Raw genomic sequence first — 27,850 nt, forward strand, 5'->3', positions numbered from 1 at the left:
CAAAACCCCTCTAAAACCAGGCTGGTCAACCAATTAAAACCAGCCAACCAGCTTAGGTTGGTTTAAGCTGGATTTTTCAGCAGGGCTGGTCCAAGTATTGTGTGCCAACTTAAAGACTGTGCCACCTCGGCCAAACCAGGGCCATGTTTGGCCCACATGCTGTGTGCCAGTGCCGGATAAATGCTTGCTGTGCCAGAATTATGCCAAATCTGGGCCAGAATTCTTTGCTACCTGGGAAGGAGTTAATTCTGAAGTTATTTGAAGAAGATATAGAAAGAGTTTCATGTTTTAAGTTTTTAGGGGTAAGGTATGAAGCTCAATTTTAAAGTACACATTGAGAAAATTGTGGATAAATGCAGGGAAGCACAGAATGTAATGAGATGTTTGCTGGGTAGAGCTGAAAGGGTTGCAATCATGGCCCACAATCCTAACCAGCAGGTGGCGGTAATGCACCTAGAAGTTGTATGCCAACCGCCAATAAAACTCGTGAGAAGAAGAATCCGCGTCGCCGCGATGACTTCAGCACTGACGCGTTCATTCAGCGTCGAGTCAACTGAGCTGAGGTGAGTTGTTCAAGCGTTTCTTGCGTTTACTCAACATTGAAAGCAAAGCTTGTGAAAGCATCAATCTACGAGTAATGTCTGCATCGAGTACACCTCTATCTGTGTATTTTGATCACCAAAACAGCACTACAGGGAGCGAGTAGTTCTGTGAGGAAAACACGACCTGCGTATTTGTTTATATCTGTAAGTGTGAGTTTTTATAGAGGTGAAGTTGGCTTTATATTCGGATATTCGTTCGTTCAGTCTCTATTTTGTTTACCATGTTACTTTGAATATTCGATCAGGATTAGCATGCAAGTGTGACTAATAAACAACATTAGCACTATCTAATGCACTGTAAACAATGCTGGATTTTGATAGTCATTAGCATTGAGGTAAAGTTGGTTTTATATTCGCACATTCGTTCATTTAGCAGTGTCTATATTGTTTACCATGTTACTTTGAATATTCAATGGGAATAAGCATGCAAGTATGACTTCTAAACAACATTAACACTATCTAATTCACTGTGAACAATGCTGGATTTTGATAGTCATTTGCTGCTAATATGATTTCCCTATCTACAATTTGTAAAGAATACTTTTCTGAAATATATATTATTAAGGAGACTGTCTGAATATCTAAATATAAAACCAACACTACCTCTATTATAGAGACTGCTAAATGAACGAATGTGCGAAAATAAAACCAACTTTTCCTCTATTTCTCTGTGTAGAATGTGCAACGAATGCTTTTATTGAAAATGTAATATTAAAGAGAAAGTCTGGATGTTATGAATATAAAACCCACTTTACCTCAATATAGATGCGTTGCTTAGGGCTGCACGATATATCGTTTCAGCATCGAAATCGCGATGTGCGCATCCGCGATAGTCACATCGCAGGGGGGTGCGATGCAAAAAAAAAAAAAAAAAAAATTATATATATATTATGGGTGGAGCCGAACCGGAATACGGTATTCGGAAAAGCAGGAATAGCGTGTTTTTACGAATACTTATTTCAAACAATACTTGATAAATTATTTGTATTTGGGAACAAGAAAAACATTATATCAAAAAGCTGCGTTTCCTCATGAGACCGCACTGCATGCCCGCGTGAGTGAGTGAGTTAGTGAGTGAGACGTTCAGGAGTCGGTGGGCGGGGTTGGGCCGGGGTAAGGAGACTGAGCAGGCTGCTTCTCTATACAGCAACAGAGAAGGCTTGGCAGAGCGAAAAATACTTTTCTGCATTACTTTTTTTGTTTATTTTATCATACTAAAATAACACGTGACAGAAGTTCACTCAAAAGTGAAAGTTCTTTCTGTTATTTACTAACACTCCCGTCATTCCTACTACTTTCAGAACATAAATTTTGATATTTTACCATATGAGAATGCGATGCAGTTATGAAAATTAAGAAATTAAAGCAATACAGAGATCTGGTCCCCGCGTCAGGTCAGGGTGCACCTGTAACCTTAAAAACGCAGACGCGGCGGAGGCGCACTAAACTCACACGGGAAAGAACTGGGCATTCAATTCATGTTTTAGTGAAATAATTATTTAAATACAGCTCTTTTGATCTCTAAAGGGGAAAAAACGCAAAAGAAATTTGTCGTTAAATTAATTTTAGCAAAGACGCAACTGCCTGTCATTTTCACATTCGTTTTTCAGTTAGGGATTTGGTCTATTAGAGTAACCTAATAAAATTGTTTTGTTGAACACTGTAGTCTACACAATAATCGATATTATAATGTATTATATACATTAGCTATTATTAAAACTAAACTATACAATTGATAAAACAAAACCCTTTTTAATGTTTGCTTTCATTTTGACACCGCTAACAGTTGTAATAAGAAACATCACATTATGCAGAAGCATGCAGTCTCAAGTTAAAAACACCTTTTGAGTTTAAAGATGATCAGCCTGCCAAGTCAAGTTTACAGTGTCATAAATGAAATGGGTAGCATGAGTAAAGGGGATTTGCCCAGCACACAACCTCATGCGCTGCAGGTAGGCTGAATGATAATCTTTAAAAATATATAGGCTATGCAATACAAAACTTTAAATATTTATTTATTTTTTAATGAAAAGAAAAGAAATCAGGAGAGTAAAATATAATTTAAACCACTGGTCTGGCGCTGATACTTTATTGTTTGTATCCAGAAGAAGGGGGAAAAAAAGCAGATGAAAACCTGGCTGGGGAGACGGCGATAACATATCAGTTCTTCAGCAAAGATCACGACATCATTGTGATGCGTTTATCATACAACGCAGTTCGTGTTTATAATCATTAATATTAACTAGGATTAATTATCTCTCTAGTTTTAGGGCTTGTTCTTGTCGGCGCAATATAGCCTCGGCTTATTGCACGTACGAATCCGATTGTGAAGAATGATTAAGCGCTTGCATTTTTTATTGCATCCTTTTCGCAAGTTATTCATTCGTTTTGTTTTTTAAGTGGTGCGAACATTATTTACTGGCAAACATGTTCCTCGATCTCGTACATCAACAAATAATGTAGCCTACCTAAGTTAATTTACCTTTTATGTAAAAATTAAGGAATAACCGAATTTAATATTAATAAATAAAACATCCGTATAAACGTACATGTTTATTTTTGAACTTTCGTTAATAAAACAACACAAAACTGTTTATAAATATTGTAGTTAAATATTACATTACTTTAACTGCTTGAAACTGTATAATAATAACATTTTTAAGAACTTAACAAAAATTCTAAATGGCACTTTACTAATCAGTGTAATAATAATATAAATATTAATAATTATACGTAAAAAGAAAATATTAACCTAGTAACAATATAAGTCAGATGTTTAAAAAAACAGCGTAGTTTCTCTCCACCTTTTGTAGTCATATTTTTATTTATTTGCCAGAAAAACTAACATGTTGACTTTGTCCGGTTTAAGTGAAGAATGAGGTTATAATGTTTCCAGCAATACACTGTCAGACGGTGTGCTTGTAGCGAAAAATGCACAGACAGGATACTTTTTCACAACCATGCGAGAGAGGGCTTCTCCTTCTGTTTCGCCGCCCGCATTTCTCGCAACGCAGGTTTCTCTACGCTGCGGAGCGGCGCGTTCTTAACTAGTTACCAAATAGCCTATGCTCAATTTCTCGTCAATGTCTTCCATTTATCACTTTCTCTTTTGTATCTGGCCATTTTTGCAAATGCCTCTGCCATGCCTGGCTGAGCTGGGCTTCTGCGTTTAGAAGACAGGAGTTGATTACATGGCTTTTTTCCCCTCGCCGTCAATCGCCACTAGCTTGCATGGTTCTGGACGTATCGATGGATTTGCTCCTCAGTGTTTGGACTCTCAGCACTCAGCAGTGAATATTAAAACACACTTTACTTAAAACCCCCATACAAAAAGCTTAATCCAAATTGATTTCTAGTTCGGCACGAATCCAAAATGTTCCCAGATGTAAGAGTTCGTTTTCTAACAAGATTCATGGTTGAACTTGAACTTGCTGAATCGCGCCTAATGTTATATTCTAACAGATATGTAATACTTGGCAACATAACAGTAATTTGTGTTTTAAAGTGCGTGACGTCACGTACTACGGCCGGTGGCAATGGACAACCGAGGTGGCAATGACCACCGCGGTGACGCGGTTGTCATGGTGACCGTCACAGCCCTAGTTTTAAGTATATATATATATATATATATATATATATATATATATATATATATATATATATATATATAAAATATCGCAATATATATCGCAGAGGAAAAAAATATCGCAATGTCAATTTTTTCCAATATCGTGCAGCCCTAGCGTTGCTACTGTTAACAATCTACATTATAGAAAAATATTTCAATAAATTATATTCTTCTGATATTCATAACCTCAAGACTAGATTCATTAAGAGAAATGCTGGAAACCACAACCAATAGAAGTAAAGTTGGTTTTATATTTGGATTTTCAGACATTCTCCTTAATAATATCATTTCAGAAAAGTATTCGTTGCAAATTTTAAATAGGGAAATCATATTAGCAGCCAATGACTATCAAAGTAAAGCATTGTTCACAGTCAAATAAACAGTGTTAATGTTGTTTTCAAGTCATACTTGCATGCTAATTCTGATCGAATATTCAAAGTAACATAGTAAACAATATAGAGACTGCTAAATGAATGAATGTGCGAATATAAAACCAACTTTACCTCTATACTTTTCCTCTTTTTCTCTGTGTAGAATGTGCAACGAATGCTTTTATTGAAAATGTAATATTAAAGAGAAAGTCTGGATGTTGTGTATATAAAACCCACTTTACCTCAATATAGATGTGTTGCTACTGTTAACAATCTACATTATAGAAAAATATTCTAATAAAGTATATTCTTCTGATATTCATAACCTCAAGACTAAGATTCATTAAGAGAAATGCTGGAAACCACAACAACAACCATGCTGAGATTAATCTTAGTGACTTATCAGTTTGTTTCACAGTCTGTGCTACTTGAAATTCATGTGTTTTACAGTCATGTTTTTGCCATTTACGTTTATTTTCCAAGCATTAGAATTATGTATGCTAAATTGTATTAGTAGTAAGAGAAGATAAGCTTTAGATATTCCTAGAGATGGGTTGCGGCTGGAAGGGCATCTGCTGCGTAAAAACTTGCTGGATAAGTTGGCGGTTCATTCCGCTGTGGTGACCCCTGATTAATAAAGGGACTAAGCCGACAAGAAAATGAATGAATGAAGCTTTAGATAAGAGAGCTTAAAATAGATGATTAAAAAATGTTTATTTAAATTTTTGTAAATTACATAATCACATATTGCATTATCACATCGAATATATAACATGATATGATTTATTAAATCTAAATTAAACTGATTTCTCTGTTTATTCTCTTGAAGCTCTGTGCCATCTTCACTGAAAGACGAAGACAGTTTGTTGAAGAACAGCGAGAAGATGAGTGATCCAGAACCCTGCCTAATTAAACAGGAAGACACTGAAGAAATAGGTTTGTGTTTGTTCATTTTTTTCTCAATAATTAGGATGACGAACAATAAGGTTGTTCATATTCAAGCGCTTCATCGGTTTTAGTTTTTTTTAGATGACCATTTATTATTCATATATCAAAGGTGCCATATAGTAAAAATATGGATATACCTTAACATATATTATATGTTAACATATATGATTATAAAGCTAGTTTGGCATGCTGTCCCGGGAGAGAGCCCTGAGCTCATAAGATCCTCGAGCCTGGGCCTTCCTCCCATTTGCAAGGCGTGAGGGGAGTTTGCATGCATGATATGCCAAAGCTGGAAGCATAATTTTAAGGACAAGTTATTTTGTATTTTATTTACATAAGTGGTGTTATTTACTTCAGTCATTGTTTTAAAACAATAATTGTAATTCTTTTAATTTTACTAAACATTGTCTACAATACCGGGATATAAGAGATATATCAAGGCTTAGTGAAAACGTACCGGGACATGAATTTTGGTCTATATCAGCCAGCCCAACTGCTTGCAGTGTGTTAGTTATGCGTGCCAAAAACGTGAGTAAACACACTTACCAATTCATACATGCGATGTATAAATACATACGATGTGTGTGTGTGTGGTTTCACATCTTAAAGGCTGGTTTATACTTCTGCGTCAAGTGATTGCCATGACCCATAGCACATGCCTTGCTCGTAGCCGTGCTTTTATACTTCTGCATGCTGTAGTAACTGTTCCAAAACACTAGCTGGTAGTAGGTTATGTTATGCTCCTCTATATCGAGTTTCTTCACCAGCTTTATTTTTTCTGAACACTACCTTAATGTACAAGTAGGGTTGTAACAATATACCAGTATGACGGTCTACCACGATTTGAACGTGCACGATTATCATACCATGAACAATTGCATATCAACGGTTTTAACCCTTAAAGACCGAGACAGCCGCCCGCGGCTAAAAATAAGTATTGCTCTTAAATGTTTAATAACTTTTGATCCGCTGATCCGCTGATTATGATTGGCATAAAGAAGAGAATCTCAGCTTTCCAGTGCTGTATCACATAACATTCTCGGCTCCGGAATCAGTGCGGTTACGTCATCAAAATTTGACAACGCTGATTTGACAAAGAAACGCTCGTCACTGTGTCTCCGGACAAACCAGACACGATATATTGATGCATAGTCCCTCCTCCATGCCCAGATTGGTTCAAACTCGCTATATCACAACCAATAAGCATAGGTTTCGCTTTTGTTTGTGGACCAAAAACGAGCTTTTTGAACAACACGGAATGAGAGAAAGGCATACATTTATGCGCGGCTAAATAAAACGCAAAAAAAAAAAGTTTTGCATGAAATAATTCTCATACTAAGTACTTTTGCATGCACAGCAGCACAGAAACATGACAAAACAGTGACACAGCAAAGACGAACTGCTGCTCTTGCTGTTTTCAAAAGACGCAAATGAAGATGCAGCTGTTTGTCTGCATTGCAGACAACCATATCCAAATCCATATCCACAGACAACCATATCCATGCTGGCACATAAAACCTAAGGATGTTCCATATTGAATCTAGTTTCGTTATGTAACTATTTATAGTATAGTAAATATTTATATCTATTTTTTTACTGAGGATTTGCACCATGTTTATTTGGACTTTATTTGGACTTTGACACATTATTTATTATTTTCTTATTTTTTAATTTGTTCATTGTAAGTGGTGTTGCTTATAGTAACTGAAAATATATTATTTGGAAAAAGTCAAATTTGCTTCACTGTTCTATTATTTTGTAACATTTGTAACATACCGTATACCGTCAAACCGTGGTATTGTTTTAGACGATTATCATACCGTAAAAAATTCAACCCTATGTACAAGTAGCTCAAACTTGCTCATTCAGAGGCAGGAACCGGCGGATGTGCAACAACTGTAATCATAAGGTAAACACAAAACACTTGAAGCACTTGAAACACTGGTTGGTTTAGTTATGCTTGGAGCTGAACTCTGCAGGAAGATCTCCTGGAACAAGATTGGACACTCTTGCTCTAGTACCACTAATAACCATTTGTGTGCACGTTGATGATGACCAACCAACAAACCACAAGGCTAATTTGGCAGCCTCAGGGCATCCACTTCACTGAAAAGAAGGCTCTCTGCTGATTTGGATTTTAATTTCTTGATCAAAGTGACCCCAGATCAAGGTGATTCTGATATCAGGTGTTGAATTATTTATTAGTGTCTGCATCGTTAGCTCAGTACTTCTCTTAAAATGTAATTTATTCACTTAATTTTCAGATCTGATGGTGAAGGATGAAAGTGAAGTACTGAGTGAAGATGAGGAGAAACATCAGGTCAAAAGTGAAATCAAAACTCGCATAAAGATGGAACATAGTTCTGTAACTGAAAGAACAGCCTGCACTCAGTGTGGAAAGAGTTTCAGCCACAAATACGATCTCAAGCCTCACATGAGGATCCACACTGGAGAGAAACCATTCACGTGTACTCACTGTGAGAAGAGTTTCAGACAATCATCATCCCTCAATCGACACTTGCTGATTCACACCGGAGAGAAACCACACAAATGCGATCGATGCGGCAAAACATTTTTGATTTCTTCAGACTTGAAGAAACATCTTAGAGTTCACACAAACGAGAAGCCTTTTTCATGCTCCGTGTGTGGAAAGAGTTTTACACAGCAGTCAAGCTTAGGAATACATCAGAAGATTCACACTGGTGTGAGAGAGTATATGTGCTTTGAGTGCGAGAAGTCTTTTATTACAGCTGGAAACTTGAAACGACACCAGATGATTCACACTGGAGAGAAACCGTACAAGTGTTCACACTGCGAGAAGAGATTCAGTCAGTTAGATGATCTGAAAAGACATGAGAGGATTCACACTGGAGAAAGACCGTTCACATGCACTGAGTGTGGAAAGAGTTTTAGACAATCATCATCCTTCAATCGACATACAATGTTCCACTCGGGAGAGAAAACACACAAATGTGAATAATGCGGCAAAACGGTTTTTAAGAGCTTCAGATCTGAAGGAGTTCATACAAAGTAGACGTTTCAGTTATGTTCTCATTGTATACACATCAGTGAAATTTACCATAGATATATACACTAGATATCGCATAGGGACCCTGAGCATGCGTCAATAGCGCCGCCACATTGGTACAGTGCTCCCAGGACAAATGTCATTCAACCGCACTAGTCAAGACAGTGTTATTACGTGAAGATGCAGGACTTAAGTCTGTCTACGGGTGTAGTAACGAGCAAACAAAGAAAACAAAGCACAAAAGCAGAACATTTCATAGGTAATATTAACTTTTTTTCTGTTTTTGGCTGTTTTTGATAAGTCACTTACTGCATTCACCATACGGCAAAGCAGCTCCAACTCGCATTAAACACTCTGCTTATGCTAGTTTTGTTGAATAAAATCAGCAAACGATGCAAAAGAAATATGACAACGAGATGCTGCGCTGCCAGAAACTTGTATTATTGTCGGCTAACGTTAGTGAAAGAGTCGTTCGGGGGATTCATTCACAAATGAATCGCTCTCTCCGTCAGTATGAGAAGTGAAAGCAGGAGAGGAGCTGTGTTTCAGGACATGATTAGATCAAATTTAACAGGGAGGGTGAATAGTACATTTCTGTACACACAAACACAAGCTTTATGTCAGGAATGCCCGTGCGGTCACTGATCCATCAATGTAGAAAAGTGATGTAAAATTATAATTTTCGTAATTAGAAAAAAAAAATTACATACTAACATCCAGGAAAACTCCCGATCACAGATATATGTGTATATGTGTATATCTCTGGCTTTGCATGGCCACAGTCCTCCGCTGTACCTTGGTCCCGCATTAATTTCAAAGGAGCGCTACCCTGTAGCAAGATGGCGGCGATATTGACGCATCCCGTCCAATAGACAACAATAGGCCAGACGACATCTAGTGTATATATCTATGGAAATTTACCTTGCTATAAATGGGAATTCCATGCATGTTGTTTTTGGTTAATGAATTGTGTTAATCACAATTCGCATTTATACATTACAACTACCAAATTGGAGTAATATTCATTGATTTGATTACAGAATGCTTCATAAATGCAAAAAAAAAAACGCTATGCCTAAAATATATTCGGCTTACAGAGCTTCTCAGACTCTCTTCTGTAAATGTCCAGCTTGTGGTGCTTAAGATGCTTTAGATCAGAGGTGGCCAACCCTGTTCCTGGAGAGCCACCTTTCTGCAGATTTCAGTTGCAACCCATATCAAACACACCTGAACCAATTAATTAGGACCTGAACACTATGTGATAATTACAGGCAGGTGTGTTTGATATGGGTAGCAACTGAAATCTGCAGGAAGGTGGCTCTCCAGGAACAGGGTTGGCCACCCCTGCTTCAGTGGCACAGCCTTTTCCAGATGATTTGGCTGCAGTGATTTGGAGTTCATGACAGTGACGTAGGGGTGGCACATGATCTCGTATGACGAGATCTCACGAGACAAAATCGCGACGAGATTTCTCCTCGTGGAAAGTTTTGGATGTTCTTTGGCTCCTAAACACCTTTGAGATGCCATTGGTCAATGGCAATTATGCAGTTAGTGGGTCTGTTCTGGACTCTACCTCATTTGACTTGCTTTATATTCATGGATTTCAGAGTGAGAGAGGAGAACATTTGGCACAGTTGTCACCAAACTTGTTCCTGGAGGGCCGGTGTCCTGCACATTTTAGCTCCAACCCTAATCAAACACACCTGAACACGCTAATCAAGGTCTTACTAGGTATACTTGAAACATCCAGGCAGGTGTGTTGAGGCAAGTTGGAGCTAAACCCTGCAGGGACCCCGGCCCTCCAGGACCGAGACCCCTGACCCCTGATTCAGCACATTGACTCAAAGTTCGAATCTTGAATAGTTAAAAAAATAAAAGTAGATGGGGAAGTTTAAAGCTGGTCTCATCCCATCTGTGTCTGAGCCTCTGCTCGTGGTCCATCTGGTACCTGCATCAGCAGAATGGCAGGACTGGACCTAAGGAGGAACTTGAGCTGTGTTGAATTTGCAAACAACTTTTGAATGGAGCAACTGGACCACTCGAGAGTTCAAGGTGGTGGGTGTTTAATCCATCTGGTATTTACAGCCACTATTAGAGCTGGATCAATGAGATGTTGTCCTTGGATAGGTGTGACTATCACATGTTAGCACATGCAACTCTCGTCTTACTCATTCACATGAGCCGTGACGCGTAACAGTAGTTCTGTGGCGCTCAGTCCAGCTTGTGGCGCTTGAGATGCTTTAGTGGCACAGATTTTTCCAGAAGATTTGGCTGCAATGATTTGGAGTTCATGACAGTAACGTAGGGCTGGGACAAGATCTTGTATGACGGGATCTCACAAGACTAAATCGCGACGGGATTCCTCATCGAGGTGAAAAGTTGTCTCGTAATTTGTGATGTTATGATTGAGCTTGAGGGTGAAATTGGCACCAAAGATTGGAAGCAGCATTGGTTTTGAACTGCAAATCAAGTGCTTTGCACACACCTGGCAACCCAGGCTGGCCTCTGTGTTGCGTGTGTCACTCGTTTGCATGGGCGAGTGTGACGCAACCGGAGTTCAGCGGCTGCCACATTCAAGGCAAGGCAAGGCAAGTTTATTTATATAGCACATTTCATACACAGTGGCAATTCAAAGTGCTTTACATAAACAAGAATAAAAGAAACAAGTAAAATAAAAGTAAAAACAAATAATAAAAATGCATAAAAACAAAACAAAACATAAAAACAGGTAAAATGTGATATAAAAGAATGAAGAAGAAGAGAAAAACATGATAGTGCAATCTGTCGGACGCAGCACAGTGCTCATTCAGTAAAGGCACAGCTAAACAGATGTGTTTTCAGTCTTGATTTGAATGTGCCTAATGTTGGAGCACATCTGATCATTTCTGGAAGCTGATTCCAGCAGCGAGGGGCATAGTGGCTAAAAGCTGATTCACCCTGCTTTGACTGAACTCTTGGAACTTCTAGTTTATATGATCCTAAAGATCTGAGTGATCTGTTAGGTTTGTATTCAGTGAGCATATCTGTAATGTATTTAGGTCCTAGGCCATTTAGTGATTTATAGACCAGTAATAATACTTTAAAATCTATTCTGAATGTAACTGGCAGCCAGTGTAGAGACCTGAGGACAGGTGTGATGTGCTCTGATTTTCTGGTTCTGGTTAGAATTCTGGCTGCAGCGTTCTGGATGAGCTGCAACTGTCTGACTGTCTTTTTAGGAAGACCAGTGAGGAGTCCATTACAGTAATCCACCCTGCTGCTGATAAAAGCATGAACAAGTTTCTCTAAGTCTTCACTAGAAACAAAGCATCTGATTCTTGCTATGTTTTTGAGATGATAGTATGCTGATTTACTGACTGCTTTGACATGACTGTTGAAACTCAGATCTGACTCCAGAGTCACACCAAGATTCTTGACCTTATTTTTTGTCGTTTGACCTTTAGTGCCAAGGTACGCATTTACCTTGAGAACCTCATCTTTGTTTCCAAACACAATAATTTCAGTTTTCTCTTTGTTTAACTGAAGAAAGTTTTGGCACATCCAATTGCTCATTTCATCAATGCATTGGCAGAGGGTCTCAATGGGGCTGTAGTCATTAGGCTGTAAGGCTAGGTAGATCTGAGTGTCATCAGCATAGCTGTGGTAGGAGATTTGGTTCTTTCTCATTATTTGGCTTAGAGGGAGCATGTAAAGGTTGAACAGGAGAGGTGCCAGAATCGAGCCTTGTGGGACTCCACACGTCATGGGTGTCCACCTCGACCTATGGTCACCTATACTGACATGGTAACCTCTACCTTCTAGGTAAGATCTAAACCATTTGAGGACCGTGCCAGACAACCCAACCCAGTTTTCCAGCCTATCCAGAAGTATGCTGTGATCGACAGTGTCAAATGCAGCACTGAGATCCAACAATACCAGCACTGTTATTTTACCTGAATCTGTATTTAGGCGTATATCATTGATTATCTTTATAAGAGCGCTCTCTGTACTGTGATGTGCTCTGAACCCCGATTGAAAATTGTCTAAACACCCCCTGAAGTTTAAGAACTTGTTAACCTGGTTAAAAACAACTTTTTCAATGATTTTGCCAATGAAAGGGAGATTTGAGATTGGCCTGTAATTGCTCAATAGGGTGTTATCCAGGTTGCTCTTCTTCAAGAGGGGTTTAACAACTGCAGTTTTAAGTGAGGTTGGAAAAATCCCTGAGAGAAGTGAAGCATTTACCACTTTTAGAAGATCCATTTCTAAACAGGTAAACACCGTTTTGAAGAATGATGTGGGGAGCGTGTCAAGACTGCAGGTTGATGTTTTCATAACTTGCACAGTCTCTTCTAAGATTTTACCGTTAATTGCCATGAAATCAGACATGTCTGATTTCTTAAGTTGTGGTTGAGCTTGTTTGATATCGACACAACTTGGCTGATTGGATGAGCTGATTGCCTTTCTGATATTATTGATCTTATCAGTGAAGAAATGAGCAAACTCATTACATTTGCTTTCAGAGAGGAGCTCACTTGGAATCTGACTGGGGGGGTTTGTGAGTCTCTCTATCGTTGCAAAGAGTGTACGAGCATTATTTAAGTTGCTGTTTATAAGGCTTGAAAAGAAAGTCTGTCTAGCAGTGTTTAGTTCCATATTAAAGGCATGAAGACTGTCTTTATAGATGTTATAATGGACTACTAGTTTCGTCTTTCTCCACATACGCTCAGCTTTTCTGCACTGTCTTTTCATCATTTGTACTTTCGGTGACCTTGTCCAAGATCCCTTTTGCCTGCCAGTCATCTTCTTGACTTTAACAGGAGCGATGTCATTTATGACATTCTCAATTTTAGAATTGAACAAATCAAGGAGAGAATCAACAGAATCTGCAGATATACTTGGTGCCAGCGATATGGCTTTCATAAACTGTTCACTGGTGTTCTCATTTATGCATCTCTTTCTGACAGAGACAGATCTGTCTTTAATAGCTGGAGTGATCAATATATCAAAAAAGATACAGAAATGATCAGATAGTGCCACATCCTTAACAACAGTTGATGAAATGTGTAAACCCTTAGTTATAAGTAGATCAAGAGTGTGTCCACGATTGTGTGTGGGTCCTTGAACATGCTGAGTCAGATCAAAAGTGTTAAAAACAGTCATCAGTTCTTTTACAGCATTGATTTCTGGATTATCAATGTGAATATTAAAATCCCCAGCAATACTAAAATAATCAAATTCAGATGTTACTATTGATAACAGCTCTGTAAAATCCTCAATAAAAGCTGGAGAATATTTTGGAGGTCTGTAGATAATGATCAGTAAGATGCGTGGAGACCCTTTTAGTGCTATACTCAGATATTCAAAAGAAAAATAGTCACCAAATGACACTTGTTTACATTCATAGACATCTTTAAACAGGGCAGCGATGCCTCCACCTCTCCTATTAACTCTGCAAACACTCAAAAAGTCAAAGTTTAAAGGAGCTGCTTCATTTAGAACTGCTGCGCTACAACTGTCATCTAGCCAAGTTTCAGTTAAAAGCATAAAATCAAGGCAATTTGTGTTGATAAAATCATTGACTAAAAGTGACTTATTATTGAGTGATCTGATGTTTAAAAGCGCTAACTTAACAGTTTTAGCTGTTTTTTCTATAGTAGTCTCAGATCTACATTTAATAGACACCAGATTTGAATGATTTGCTTTACGGCCTGATGAAGTCTTTGGTTTTCTGTCACTTAACACAACACATATCTGCTTAGAGAAAGCTACAGACACACTGGGTTCCTGCTTGTTCTGAAAACATTTGATAAAGACACTGTTATCTAAGCAGGCCCCCGACACACATCAGTGACAGCTCTTGTGTTCACCAGCTGAAGATGGGGCGTTGTTGTTTGGGCCCTGGCGGTGTGATCGGAGGGCTCTTCCAGGTGGGCTCATAGGTGGTTGTGGAGCAGGCCGCTTTTTGGTTGGTAACTGGGGGCTTGCGGCAATGGAGTGTGAAAGTTTAGTTCCAGCACACACCAGTTCCTCCATCTTTTTTGAAAAACCCAAGAGTGGTGAACATTGTGACAATGAGAACGTGTCCGGTGACAGAGGCTGTGCATCTGGAGATTCTGTCTGCAGAAATATGTTTTCCTGAGGATCATTTTTGAGTGACGAGACTTCAACAGAGGCTACAACTGCAGCCACACACATTATGGTTCGTATAGCACTTAAGATATGCTTAAAGTCATAACCGTCGTAAACACAAATGGAACTAAGCCGTCGAATGTTCCCATCGGGGTATTGCTGTGCAGTACAGACATGTAGGGCCCTATCATACACCCAGCGCAGTGTGGCGCAAGGCGTGGCGCAGTAGTCTTTTGGTAGTTTCAGCTTGGCGCAAGATGGTTTTGAGGCGTTGCGCCATGCTGTTTAAATAGCAAATGCATTAGCGCTCATATGTGCGCCCATAGGCATTCTGGTCTAAAAAGGAAGGCGTTCTGAGGCGGACCGCTGGCGCGTTGCTATTTTGAGAAACTATAATAGATTTTTCATTAGACCAAAACTAACCCGGTCTAAACTCCAGCGCAGAGTTGCGCCTCGCTTACACACTGCTTAATACACACAAGAGAGCAATAGGCAAATATCTTTACATATGAAAAAAATTTATATTAAGGATATATATAGGATATAATAAGAATAGATTAAGAATATAAATATAAAGGATTAAAATATTACAAAACATATTATTTTCTAGCCTACATAAATATGAAAAATCACTGCTTTTATGTCTTCTTCATCTCGGGAGGCTTTTTCAGTTCATTCATAACAATCTGCTTTTGTATAATGTTATTATTATTAGCAGTATTATTTATTATATCCATATTTATATTTGTTTTATTAAAAACAAGCTTAGATTTGTCCACCTGTCAGGTTTCAGACCATATGGGGCACAGCATGTGTTTTAGGATACAACTCAGGTTTTTGAACACACTTCGTTATTATTGTTCATTTATTCGTTTGCTGGAAATTAGAACTGAATTTAGAAATAGTTTTGAAACAAATCTTTGCGCTTAACAAACAAAATTAATTATTTATAGGCTAACTGATGTCTGTGTGTAAAGGTTTCCCTATCCAAGAGCGAAAGTGAAAGTGATCCATTATCTCTCATTCTCATGCAGTAGATGCTCTGTTTAACAGTTTTCTGTTAAAAACACTGTGAACTGTTTGCTTGGGAAATGCAGTTTTTCCACTTAGACTTACTTTATGTCCTGTAAATAGTGAATGTGCTCTTGGCGTGACGCAGCTGACTCTTAAAGGGAATGGGAGATGAGACTCTGATTGGTTTATTCTCAAAACACACCTATAACTCATTAAGAAAATAAACTCAACCCTTTTAGACCATGCGCCACGGCACAAGGCAGATTTCCCGTCCTTAAATGAGCAAAAACGCGTCCTGATACGCCCTAAAAGCATTTGCGCCCTGCGTTTTGCGCTCTACGCATGGACCGTCAAAATAGAGCCCTTAATGGCTAAAATCAAACTATTAATATCGTGAAGGACTTGTAGCCGCATTTTGCGACAGGACACACAAACAGCTGTTTGACACTATTTTCTGCACCTACTGAGTCAGTTAAAGACCACAGACACGCACATCTCTATGTTCGTTCACACACACACACACACTCACACATATACATACACTGAACTCCTTGAGACGCGAGAAACCAGGCTCAGTTGGGCATGACCGTTTCTCCTCCGGCCAAACTTCTTGTCCGCAGCTGCAGTTTAGGCGCCAGATCCATTTAGTGTTTTCACTCCAAATGCAATCCAATTTTAGTAGACAACACAGTTAGGTTTTGTTGGTGCTAGTTGTTTGGCTAAGGATTGGTGTGTCCCAGCCATTAGGATGAAGAAAAATAATTTAAGGTTTTAACATTTCTTCACCAAAGAACATTTGAATGCTTTATTGTTGTAGTTTTCTGTAATTTTATCTTGTTATTTTAAATAATTTTGCAAAATTTTAAAACAAAGCTTGTTGCCTTTTCATATGAATAATCATTGGCTGTAATTTTGTTAATTTTTGAAGATGTCTGTTGATTTATTCAACATGTACAAAGTGTGCCTGTTCAGGAAAGAGAAGCTTAACACTTTCAATGATGCATGAAATACAGTATTCCAAATACAAAAATTATATTCCTGCAATGTTAAAAATGTTAGTTTACTTAAGGAAAAGATAATCCCGTATGGTTAAATCAGTATTCAGCTTACTTTATTCATTAGTGGATGTTTAACAATGTTCAAGTACCCAATAAACAGTATTTCACCTCACACATGATTGAGTAATGTGGCTTTTTGTCTACATTTGCAATTGTTTTGGCTTATCTGTATTATTTTAAGGGTGTTTTCACACCTGCCTTCTTTAGTTTGGTTGAATTGCACTAGAGTTTGTTTTCCCTCTTGGTGCAGTTCGCGGTACACACTTTTTCTTGTGTTTACACAACAATGAAACTTACAAGTTTATTAAAGCAACGATCTATGAGGTTTTTAGCATTAAATACAGCTGGCAGTGAATAAAATAAGAGGGAATTTGTGATCTGAGTTTAAATTTTTCCATGTTTGTATTAGAAGGTTTGATCTATGAAGGGAACTAATAAGAATCTTCCGCAGCATATATATCAATTTTGATATAGAAAACATTAAGTCAACGTTTTGCGGTGCTCATTATTGGATTTAGTGATTTCCTAGTTTCTGTACACAGACATGCTAATGCTAACAGTTTATTTACTTTGTTGGCAGTATGAATACTTGATATTTAAACTAGATTTTCATATAAATGCAAAAATATATATTTGAAATTAATTGCACTAGTAAGTAGTGCATCCTGCAAACACTCGGGATAAAATAAGATGATCTGCTGCTGATTCAGATTGGCTTGTTTAATGAGTATTTGTCAATGACTACATTCATAAGGACACCAATAATTCGATTTTAATGATTAAGACAATAATCTGATTAAGATTCTACTATGCAGGGGTCAACAATAAGGACTGCCCGGTGGCTCAGGGCCTGCGTGAGAGACACTTGGGACAGTAGACCGGATCATTACTGGCCCGATTGGGACAGTTCTGTCTTGTCACTAACATTTAATTTGTCTGTGACTATTTGTCAATTGCGTGCATTTTAAGTTTGTGCTTTCAAATCTTTAAATGCTACCTTCTCTGTAATGTCGTAAACAACATATTGCTTTCCGATTCGTCTTATCTGATTGATTTGACCATGCTATTTTTTTTTTTGTACCCTCGTAACAACCAGTACAGCGTAGAAACAGCAACATGGCGGCAACATCAAATTAAAAGGCTAAACGAAAATGTCTGTCTCTAACGTGTTGGAAGTAGACATTTACTTGGAAACAACACGACAAAATAAAAATGAAGTGATGTTATGCATAGTCAGTTTGACAAGTCAGCCACCTTTTGTTAAATAATTTCAAACTGCAATAAAATGCCTCCGCATTCTCCATACTGCTCTTTTTGTTTGCATAACACTTATATTTACAATTGTTTTTTAAGTATTGAAATTCTAGATTTACAGACTTTATTTTTGACACATTATTTAAAATATGTGGTTAAAAAATAGCTATTAACTTCCCTTTTTTTTGGTGGGGCCAGTGAAAATTTTGGCAGGGCAAGTAAAAATCTAAACCACTCGCCCGATCGGACCAGTAGAAAAAATCCTTAGCGTTGAACCCTGCTATGTAAACAGCGATTTTTGATTATCTTAATCCGACTAGTCATAATTGTACTAAACAGAAATCAGATTAAGACATGGAGTATGCCTAGTCGCATTACTGAAATGCAGGTACAGACATGTAAACACCACAACAAGCTATTACTATAGTGTAGGATTTTTGCCACATTTTGGGACAGGAATTCCATAAACACACAACTGTTTGACAATATTCTCTGTACCTGCTTAGTCAGTAAAGGACCGACCAGACGCCAGGTTTATTTCTTTCAATTCGGCGTCAAATTCCATTAAAACAACACTCCTGCACCAGTCCTTACCATACTCTCATCCAATACCTCAGTTTGTCACATGGGGCATGCGTTAAATATTCCTGAATGAAAGCCAAACTGCTGAACTGCAAATAAAGCCGAAAATTAAAAATGAAACGACCAACATGACATGAAACTCATCTAATTTAGATATTTAGATGTTCATCTAAATTTGTGCTATAACCTATAAACGGGATCATGGAGAAAACAATCAAAAAGCAACTCATGTAAACACCTTAATCTCATTATTGTCTTATTCAGATGAAGGCAAATAGTCTGATTACTGGTGTCCATGTAAACTTAGTCACTGTCAATAGTTCCTGATTTCACATCATTCATTACACTGATGTCTTTAGAGCTACAAATTGCCACGTTAAGTTCATTTTACTCGGTTTACTTGAGCAAATGACAATCACACATTGTTTCGGTGTAAATTTTACATTATTGCATCAATCAGTGTAAATAAAACCAATTTTTCTGTTTATTCTCTTGAAGCTCTGCCACCACCAGTGAAAGACGAAGACGGTTTATTGAAGGACAGTGAGAAGATGAGTGATCCAGAACTCTACCAAATTAAACAGGAAGACACTGAAGAACAAATAGGTTTGTGTTTAATTTGTTACTCTTCAATGATGAGGATGAAGAATAAGGTTGTTGATCTTAAAGCAGTTTCAGTTTTAGTACTTTTCGTATTATCTTAAGCATTTTTGTGTTGTGTGTACTTAAATAACTACAATAAATTTAATATTAATTTAATATGTACTAGCTGTATATTTTTGCTTTTATAACCCGCTCGTGAAGAATACACACTTACACCCCATTCACACGGGGCGTCAGCGTCAATGCTTTCCATTCACTTTGAATGGGTGACGTCAGACGTTGCCGAACTGTATTGTGGATCCGTCGGCACTGCTTCAGAGTCGTTGCTCGCTGCAGAAGTTGGGTCTAGCTCAACTTTTTAAGCGTTAGCCAATCAGATCGCTGTATGCAAATACACCAGCTAGACAGTGGCCTATTGCTGACTGAATTTCATTGGCTGACGCTGCTATGACGATTACGCAATCGTCATAGCAGCGTCAGCCAATGAAATTCAGTCAGCAATAGGCCAACAGTCAGCAATAGCCCCAACTTCAGACACGCCTTCAGTCAAGCGTTGACGCTGAAGCCCAGTGTGAATGTGTCGTTATGCCCATTTTACACTAATACGTCTTAGTATTAAAATGGCATTTTAGAAAAAAAAGGATCCACATCCACATCGTGTTTTACCTAGCATTTCTGAACAACCCTCTCTCAGACGAAAACGCACATCATGTGACCACACACACTGTCATGCGCTCGTCTGAGCTCCAGAGAGCAGTGCACGTCGGACAGTTTATCAAGGATGTACTGCTGGATGGTGTCTCACTATAGTTGTTAAACGTGATATTTCATTAATCTCATCTCTATCTTAGGTCTCTTCTGTCTTTTGAATCTATCAGGTAACGTGTCTCAGCATCAGTACACCGCTTCAGTCTTTCACTTTCACACTTGGACTTGGTTATTTTGTGAAAAAAAAAAAGCCCGGCTTGTGGAGATGTGAACCTACACTTGTCCAACGGTTCGGTTTGATTAGGTTACGATTATTATGCCATAGATTCAGTTCAATTCAATATCAAGGTGCATCAACAAAGCTTTCCATACATAATTAAAATTTTTCTTTACAACACAATTTATTTTTACTGGCTCTGTGACGTCATCGACTTTCGCTTTAGGATTTAAAGGGCTAGCGTTGCACCAGACCCCCTTAAGTGGTTTCGTTTAAATGTGTAGAATCTATATTTTATGCACATATGCATCACTTTGGTTTTTATTCTACTGTCCAAAAGTTATTTACACTTAAATACAGTTTTTTGGATACCCGAGCTGGGTATTTTACATTGGATCTTTTCATATTTTTCATATGACACATGTACAAGTTCTAGCTCAAATAAAAGCTGTTGCCGGTGCTCATACGGTTCTAGCATTCTTTTTACTGAATTATATTCACATTTCAAACAATTGCTGAATGAATCACGGTGTTTCCATGGCGCAGAAGTGAAAACAATACATTTATGATCAATAAGCAGCCCCAGATAGCACAGACAGCTGTCATCTCTCACCTTATGCTGTGCTCTTCAGGGCCACTCTCCTCTGTTTTTGAGGTGATGTGTATAAGTAATCCTTTTATATGTCTGACGTGGTCCAAACACAGTGAATTATGTTTGATCAAACAAAAGAATAGTGAAATATGAACACAATGATCGCTCCCTGTGGCTTGTACAGCACCTTTCATCAGTTGCAATACAGTAACTTTTGCATAGATTATGGTGGAGAGATTTTCCTTTTTTCCTATGATTACAGACAAGTGCAGGAACCACCAAAATTAATTACAGCACGCTCGACCACACAGAACCTAAAAGGTGCACTTTCACATTTGAGTTTATAAAAAAAAAAAAGACAAAAACCGCCTCTTTTTTTAGGTGTTTATAGGGCTCAACAATAAGGACTGCCCGGTGGCCCGGGGCCAGCGTGAAAGACACTCGGGACAGTAGACCGGATTGTTACTGGCCCCTATCGGCCAGTAACGATGAGCACATTTTTTTTGTAACCTGGTAACAACCAGTACCGTGAAAAGATGGCAACATGGCGGCGAAATTAAACAATGAGGCTAAAAGGAAACGTCTGTTTCTAAAGGCTTAGAAGCAGACAATTACATGGGTACAAAATTAAGAAACTGAAAAAAAAAGAACAAAAACAAAAAAACGTCAGTTTGGCAAGCCATTTTTATCAAAATAATTTAGAATTGCATTAAAATACCAGCACATTTTTCATACTGCTCTTTCATTTGCATAAAATCTTGAATTTAGCTCATTGTACATTTATTAACATATTTAAAATGTTTAAATTCTAGATTCACAGGCATAATTTTGCCACTATTTAAAATATGTGGCTAAGAAATAGCTATTCAATTTTTAGTTTTTTTGGTGGGGCCAGTGAAAATTTTGGCAGAGCAAGTAAAAATCTCAACCAGTGGCCCGATCGGACCCGTATAAAAAGTACTTAGCATTGAACCCTGGTTTATTATAACACAGACGACATATACAGATATTTTAAACATTTTCGATAGTGTTTTATAAAATTCAAAGGGTTTTCTTTAAAATGACTCCACATTTTTGTATTTACACCTCTGCATGTGGATTTGGGAAGCTTTTAAATTTGGGTAGGCAAAATCCAGGCGGAAATTCCAAAATAGCAGCAGAGTTTACCTGGTTAAAATATATAAATATGAATATTTATATATTATTTGTAAAACATATATCAGATGCATTTAGTTATCATCTGCTGTAAAAAAAACAAACAAGTCTAATAAAACTGGTCAAATGTAATTTATTCGTTTTCAGATCTGATAGTGGAGGAGAGGGAAGTACTGAGTGAAGACGAGGAGAAACATCGGGTCAAAGGTGAAATCGAAAGTCACACAAAGACGGAACATAATTTTTTATTGAAAAGACCAGCTATAAAAGCTTTCACCTGCACTCGATGTGCAAAAAGTTTCAGCTACAAATGTGATCTGAATCATCACATTAGGATCCACAACGGAGAGAAACCTTACAAGTGTTCACACTGCGACAAGAGATTCAATCGTTCAGGACACCTGAAAACACATGAGAGGATCCACACCGGAGAGAAACCGTACACATGTGATCAGTGTGGGAAGAGTTTCGTACAGATATCACACCTTAATCAACACATGATTATCCACAACGGAGAGAAAACATACACGTGTGATCAGTGCAGCAAAACGTTCCTCATTTATTCAGAGCTGAAGGATCATCTTAAAGTTCATAAGAATGAGACAAAGTCTCATACGTGTCCTGATTGCGGAAAGAACTTTATATGGCACTCAAGTTTAAAAAAACATCAGAAGATCCACACTGGCGTGAGAGAGTATATGTGCTCGGAGTGTGAGAAGACTTTCATTACATCTGGAGACCTGAAACAGCACCAGAAAATTCACACTGGAGAGAAACCGTACATGTGTTCACACTGCAACAAGAGATTCAGTCATGTAAAACCACTGAAAGTACACGAGAGAATTCACACCGGAGAGAAACCGTACACGTGCACTCAGTGTGGGAAGAGTTTCAGACAGTCGGCGCACCTTAATGAACACATGCTGATCCACAATGGAGAGAAAACACACAAGTGTGATCACTGCGGTAAAACATTCTTGAGGCCTTCAGAGCTGAAGAAACATCTCAGAGTTCATACAAAGGAGAAACCGTATTCCTGTTCTGTGTGTGAAAAGAGTTTTACTCAGCAGTCGCATTTAAGTCAACATCAGAAGATCCACACTGGTGTGAGGGAGTACATGTGCTTTGCGTGCGACAAGACGTATATTACAGCTGGAGACTTGAAAAAGCACCAGAGGATTCACACCGGAGAGAAACCTTTCGTGTGTTCAGACTGCAACAAGTCATTTCGACATTCAGGACACCTGACAGCACATGAGAGGATTCACACCGGAGAGAAACCGTACGCATGCACTCAGTGTGAGAAGACTTTCAGACGACCATCAAACCTCAATGAACACATGATGATCCACACGGGAGAGAGGCCACACAAATGTGAGCAGTGCTTCCAAACATTTTTGAGGCTTGCAGAGCTGAAGAAACATCTGAGAGTTCATGCGAAGGAGAAGCCACAAGAAGGAGTTTTACACATCGATGACATTTACCTTACTGAAAACTTCACTCCGTATTCACAAACATCAGATTTCACTGTTCAATATGTCGACTAGCGATGGGAAGTTCGGATCATTTACTGACTCGGATCTTTGAGTCTCGTTCATCAAGATGAATGAATCTTTTTTACGAGTCATTTTGGTTCAATTTGCCAAAATAATAATAAATGTTACGAATTGCTTCCAAACACATCTACATCTAGCCCAAAAGGTTGATCACACGACAAATAAGTCACAAATACAATACTGTAAGAAGGAGAAAATAATAATTCTATGTTTACGTGCTCTTTTGTCTATGAAGGTATTGTTGTCTCTTTGCTCAGCTCACCTCTTCATGTCCTCAAATGTCAGTGGTTCGTTGACGTTACACTGACAGTCACATATATTCTTAACCAATGTTCACAGTCTGGGTCGATAGGAGCCATGATAATAAGTTCACCTTTCAAGTTTTCTGGTTCTTGAGTCGTTCGTTCATCACGTGACAGAATGACTCAAACTCGAGGACTCGAGAGATGAACGAATCAATTCTTTTTCCGGCTTTAAACTCATATGATTGGCCCGTGATAAACGAATGACTCAGACCTGATAGAGGACTCGAGATGAACGGTTCAATTCTTTTTTCCGGCTCTAAACGCGTATGATTGACCCATGAGGAACGAATGACTCAAGCCCGATAGAGGACTCAAGAGATGAACAGATCAATTCTTTTTCCGGCTCCAAGCGCTTATGATTGGCTTCTGCCTTTCTGCGATGAACGACTCTAAAGACTTGAACAATACCACCTGCACAAAAGTGCACACTGCGCACGCGCGGCTGAACGAATCACTCCCTGAGAGGACTCGTAGTTCTTGAGTCATCTTGAAGATTCATTCAAAATGAACGAAATGTTTAAGAACGACCCATCGCTAATGTCGACGAATTCCAATAGTTTATAAATAGGGTGGGTGCACATGCTCAATCAGAACTAGAATAATCTCCGTCTAATAATTACAGCTACATAATTATATGTCCAGCACTGCAGTGGGATATTCATATATTAGTTTTTTGTTTTCGTTTTTTTTTTTTTAGCCAGCCTCGTTCATTTTCTTTTCGGCTTAGTCCCTTTATTAATCTGGGTCCACCACAGCGGACTGAACCGCCAACTTATCCAGCACGTTTTTTACGCAGGGGATGCCCTTCCAGCTGCAACCAATCTCTGGGAAACAACCATACACACTCCTACACTACAGACAATTTAGCCTACCCAATGTCTTTGGACTGTGGGGGAAACCGGAGCACCCGGAGGAAACCCACGCGAACGCAGGGAGAACATGCAAACTCCACACAGAAACGCCAACTGAGCCAGCTGAGGCTCAAACCAGCGACCTTTTTGTTGTGAGGCGACAGCACTACCTACTAAGCCACTGGGTCGCCCAATTTCAGGCTTTTCTTTTTGTTTAAATAAATGTCCAGCTTGTGGTGCTTGATGCTTTAGTGACACAGCTTTATCCAGATGATTTGTAATCCATGACCATAACGTAATACTAGCCGGGCTCAACAATAAGGACTGCCCGATGGTCAGTGTGTGAGATGCTCGGGACAGTAGACAGGATCATTACTGGCTCGATCGGGCCACTGCTGCCTTGTAACCAAAGTTTAATTTGCCTGTGGTGTAGTTTTTTTTTGTCAATTGTGTGGAAATAGTCTTAGAACCGAGTTTGTGTTTCTAAACCTTCAAATGCTTCCTTCTCGGTTCCTCTTATCTGATTGGATGTTGTGAGAACGTTATCTATTTCTGTAACAACCAGTACAGCGAAGAGACAGCAACATGGCAGCAACATCAAATGATGATGCTAAAAGAAAACATTTGTTTGTAAGGGTTCGGAAGCAGACAAGTACAGGGGTACACCACGACTAAACTAAATCAAGTGATGTTTTGTACAGTTTGCCATCACTTTGGTTGGTCGGCCGTCATTTGTTTTGCAATAAAATACCTGGGGCCTGTTTCAGTAAGGAGGTTCAAACAACTTGGAGTTTAAACTTGAACTCTGAGTTGATTTACCGAGAGATTAAAAACTCAGAGTTTTCGGTTTCAGAACAGCTGATCTGAGTTAGATCAATCAACTTTGTGTAGACCAACTCAGAGTTAAGCGCGCACACCGTGACTAAAAAGGCATTATCAATGGAGCACAGACATTACGAGTGACCATGGCAACATCTTAAAAAAAGAGATCAGCATTTCTTTCTCCGGCTGAACTTGATCTGGTCATGCAAAGTTATAGCAAATATGAGCGTAAATATTTAAAATGAAGCAGCCATCAGTGAAACAGAGACAGCGTGGGAAAACAGCTGCTCAAGTTAATGCGTAATTTTTAATTTTAAGTATTTAAACATTTTAAGTATAATAAAATAAGTAATGTAATGTGTGACGTTTATACTTTTTTCTAAACTTTTTACACTTTTATCAGTTTTATTAGATTTAACAGTGCACTTGTTATGTGTCTGCCTTTTTATTGATCAAGTGATAGAGGTTGATATAACATTAAGGTAAGCAGTAATAAAATAATTTTTAGACAGAATAATAATCCCATTATTCTAGTAACAGTGCATGTCGAAGGTTAAGCTAATTGTTTATAAAAAAAAAGACAAGCCTCGTACGTTACTTTGTTTTGTGTGTGACAAAAATGTAGGAAATAGCTGTTTTCATCATAATACAGGCTATTACATAAATTTTTGCAAAACTGGAATAATGCCTAAAAATAAAGCAGCGTTTTTATCCAAAGAGTCGAAGAGAACACAATCGTCACTTCCTGATTAACTTGCGCCAAATATCAACAGTAAAAACAGAATTTACTGCGGTAGAAGAAGCTGCATCATTGATTTTTTATTCAATTAATGTACTTGCGCCTCAGAAGACAATTGACACAATGAACACGTGGGGGCGTTTGAAGCCAGACACGGAGATCTTGACACGCTCCAGACGCTCGGAGGTAATTAATACTATACACTAATACTGAAACAGTTAAGGCATTTTAAAATGACTAAATCAACATTTAAGATGTTCTGCAGTGTGCTCAGTCTGCTGGTTTGTCCATTCACACACATTTTCATCATCATATCTAATAAACCATTTTTTTAATGTACATACTGTAATTTAAGTGCACTTCGTAGTTTATGTGCATCTTATCAAATAAAAGTTTAACCTACTCAGTTATGCACGTTATATTATGCGTATTTTTAAAAGTTATGTGAATCATGACGTTGTCATCAATCTTTTTTATGCACATCTCCAAAATGAGCTCTAAAATAGGTGTGTGGAAACGTAAGACTAATGCGAGAAATACCGCTTCGTCTTTAAAAAAGGGAAGGAGGCCGACAGAAACTCAGAGTTTAGAGAATAAAACCTGCTCCGGACCAGGTTAGATTTACAGGGTAAGTTACCACGGTAACTGATTCTGAGTTAAAGTTAACTCTCTTTTAGAAACAGGCTTGACTTACCCTGCTTTCTTGAGTTTAACAAACCTGCCATTTTGAAACGGAAAACCCAGAGTTTCTCTCATTTCAGGGTTAAAATACTCTGAGTTTTCACTTAACCTCCTTTCTGAAACAGGCCCCAGCACAATTTGCTACTTTTGTTTGCAAAACATTATATTTAATATTTAAATTCTAGATATACAAACATTTTAACACTTTTTTTTTTTTTAATTTGTGGCTGAGAAATTTCTATTAACGTTTTTTGGGTGGGGCCAGTGAAAATATTGGCAGGGCAAGTAAAAATCTAAACCACTGGTCCTATCAGGCTAGTAGAAAAAATCCTTAGCGTTTGACCCTGACTAGTGTCTAATATTGAAAAAGATTACTGAATTTCAAAAATGTAGTAACCATTAATAATAACTTCTCCTAATATGTGTTCAGTCATCGGTCTCTGTATTAGTCCTGCCCTGTCCTCCACTGACTAGACAGACGGGGAAAAAAATTACATTTACATGCATCAACTAAATATGATTATAATGAGATTTTGTCAATTTTGCATTTAAGCTTTGCCTCTTCTAAATATAAAACGTTGATGTGATTAAAGCTCATAATCGATGTAGGCATAATGTTATTAACGAAGATGCAAACACCTAATGGCATTATTGCCACTCTGATCGAAGTGTGCATGTGCTTGTGAGGGTGGCAGTACAGGAATGTCTTAACAGGCTATACATTCATCATCTAATGGGCAACTTCAGTTCTGGGGGGCCACTGTCCTGCAGAAATGGGCTCCAACACTAATAACAAAAACACCTGAACAAGCTAATCGGGATCTGTTTGATTAGGGCCCTCCGGGACTAAAGATGTATGAATGCATGAAAATGCCAAATATTTTTTCAGATAAACGTGTGCCAAGTTAACATACGTTTAACAATGTACACAAACTGGTAATATTACAGTAGTTTAAAACAACTCTTTCAATTTGATTGGTCTCGGATATTTAAATAAAGTGTTGCTTGAATGTGGCCTGTAAAAA

The 27,850-nt window shown here is 38.3% G+C and overlaps 3 protein-coding genes across 8 annotated transcripts in view; all 3 read left to right on the forward strand.

The window, feature by feature from the left end:
* galnt16 (UDP-N-acetyl-alpha-D-galactosamine:polypeptide N-acetylgalactosaminyltransferase 16) overlaps positions 1 to 27,850 on the forward strand; it is a 375,091-nt gene that overhangs the window by 259,171 nt on the left and 88,070 nt on the right. The gene's annotated exons all lie outside the window — the stretch shown is intronic.
* The window catches only part of zc2hc1c (zinc finger, C2HC-type containing 1C), an 835,825-nt gene that overhangs the window by 137,983 nt on the left and 669,992 nt on the right, over positions 1 to 27,850 (forward strand). The gene's annotated exons all lie outside the window — the stretch shown is intronic.
* On the forward strand, positions 138 to 27,850 carry znf982 (zinc finger protein 982). 6 transcript variants are annotated; one of them, XM_087291147.1, is made up of 5 exons: positions 508 to 563; positions 688 to 746; positions 5,431 to 5,537; positions 19,095 to 19,202; positions 22,019 to 27,850. In XM_087291147.1, exons 3-5 carry the CDS (start codon positions 5,486 to 5,488, stop codon positions 23,416 to 23,418), a joined length of 1,560 nt encoding a protein of 519 aa, XP_087147273.1. In that variant the 5' UTR covers positions 508 to 563; positions 688 to 746; positions 5,431 to 5,485; the 3' UTR covers positions 23,419 to 27,850. The 6 variants fall into 6 exon arrangements, 4 of the variants coding, with proteins under 4 accessions (XP_087147271.1, XP_087147274.1, XP_087147273.1 ...); XM_087291145.1 differs by lacking the exon at positions 688 to 746 and having other exon boundaries at positions 138 to 563; XR_015513883.1 differs by lacking the exons at positions 688 to 746; positions 19,095 to 19,202; positions 22,019 to 27,850 and adding exons at positions 7,814 to 11,155; positions 14,730 to 16,874 and having other exon boundaries at positions 343 to 563.

The sequence above is a fragment of the Danio rerio genome, chromosome 17, assembly GCF_052040795.2.
Source record: "Danio rerio strain M-AB ecotype USA chromosome 17, GRCz13ab, whole genome shotgun sequence".
NCBI lineage: Eukaryota > Metazoa > Chordata > Actinopteri > Cypriniformes > Danionidae > Danio > Danio rerio.

Bases quoted from the DNA above. Each gene is read 5' to 3' on its own strand.
- znf982 (XM_087291145.1), top strand. From the start codon at position 310: ATGAAGCTCAATTTTAAAGTACACATTGAGAAAATTGTGGATAAATGC. The intron at 5,538-19,094 runs GTTTGTGTTTGT...ATTCTCTTGAAG, and splicing joins GGAAGACACTGAAGAAATAG to CTCTGCCACCACCAGTGAAA. The intron at 19,203-22,018 runs GTTTGTGTTTAA...ATTCGTTTTCAG, and splicing joins AGACACTGAAGAACAAATAG to ATCTGATAGTGGAGGAGAGG.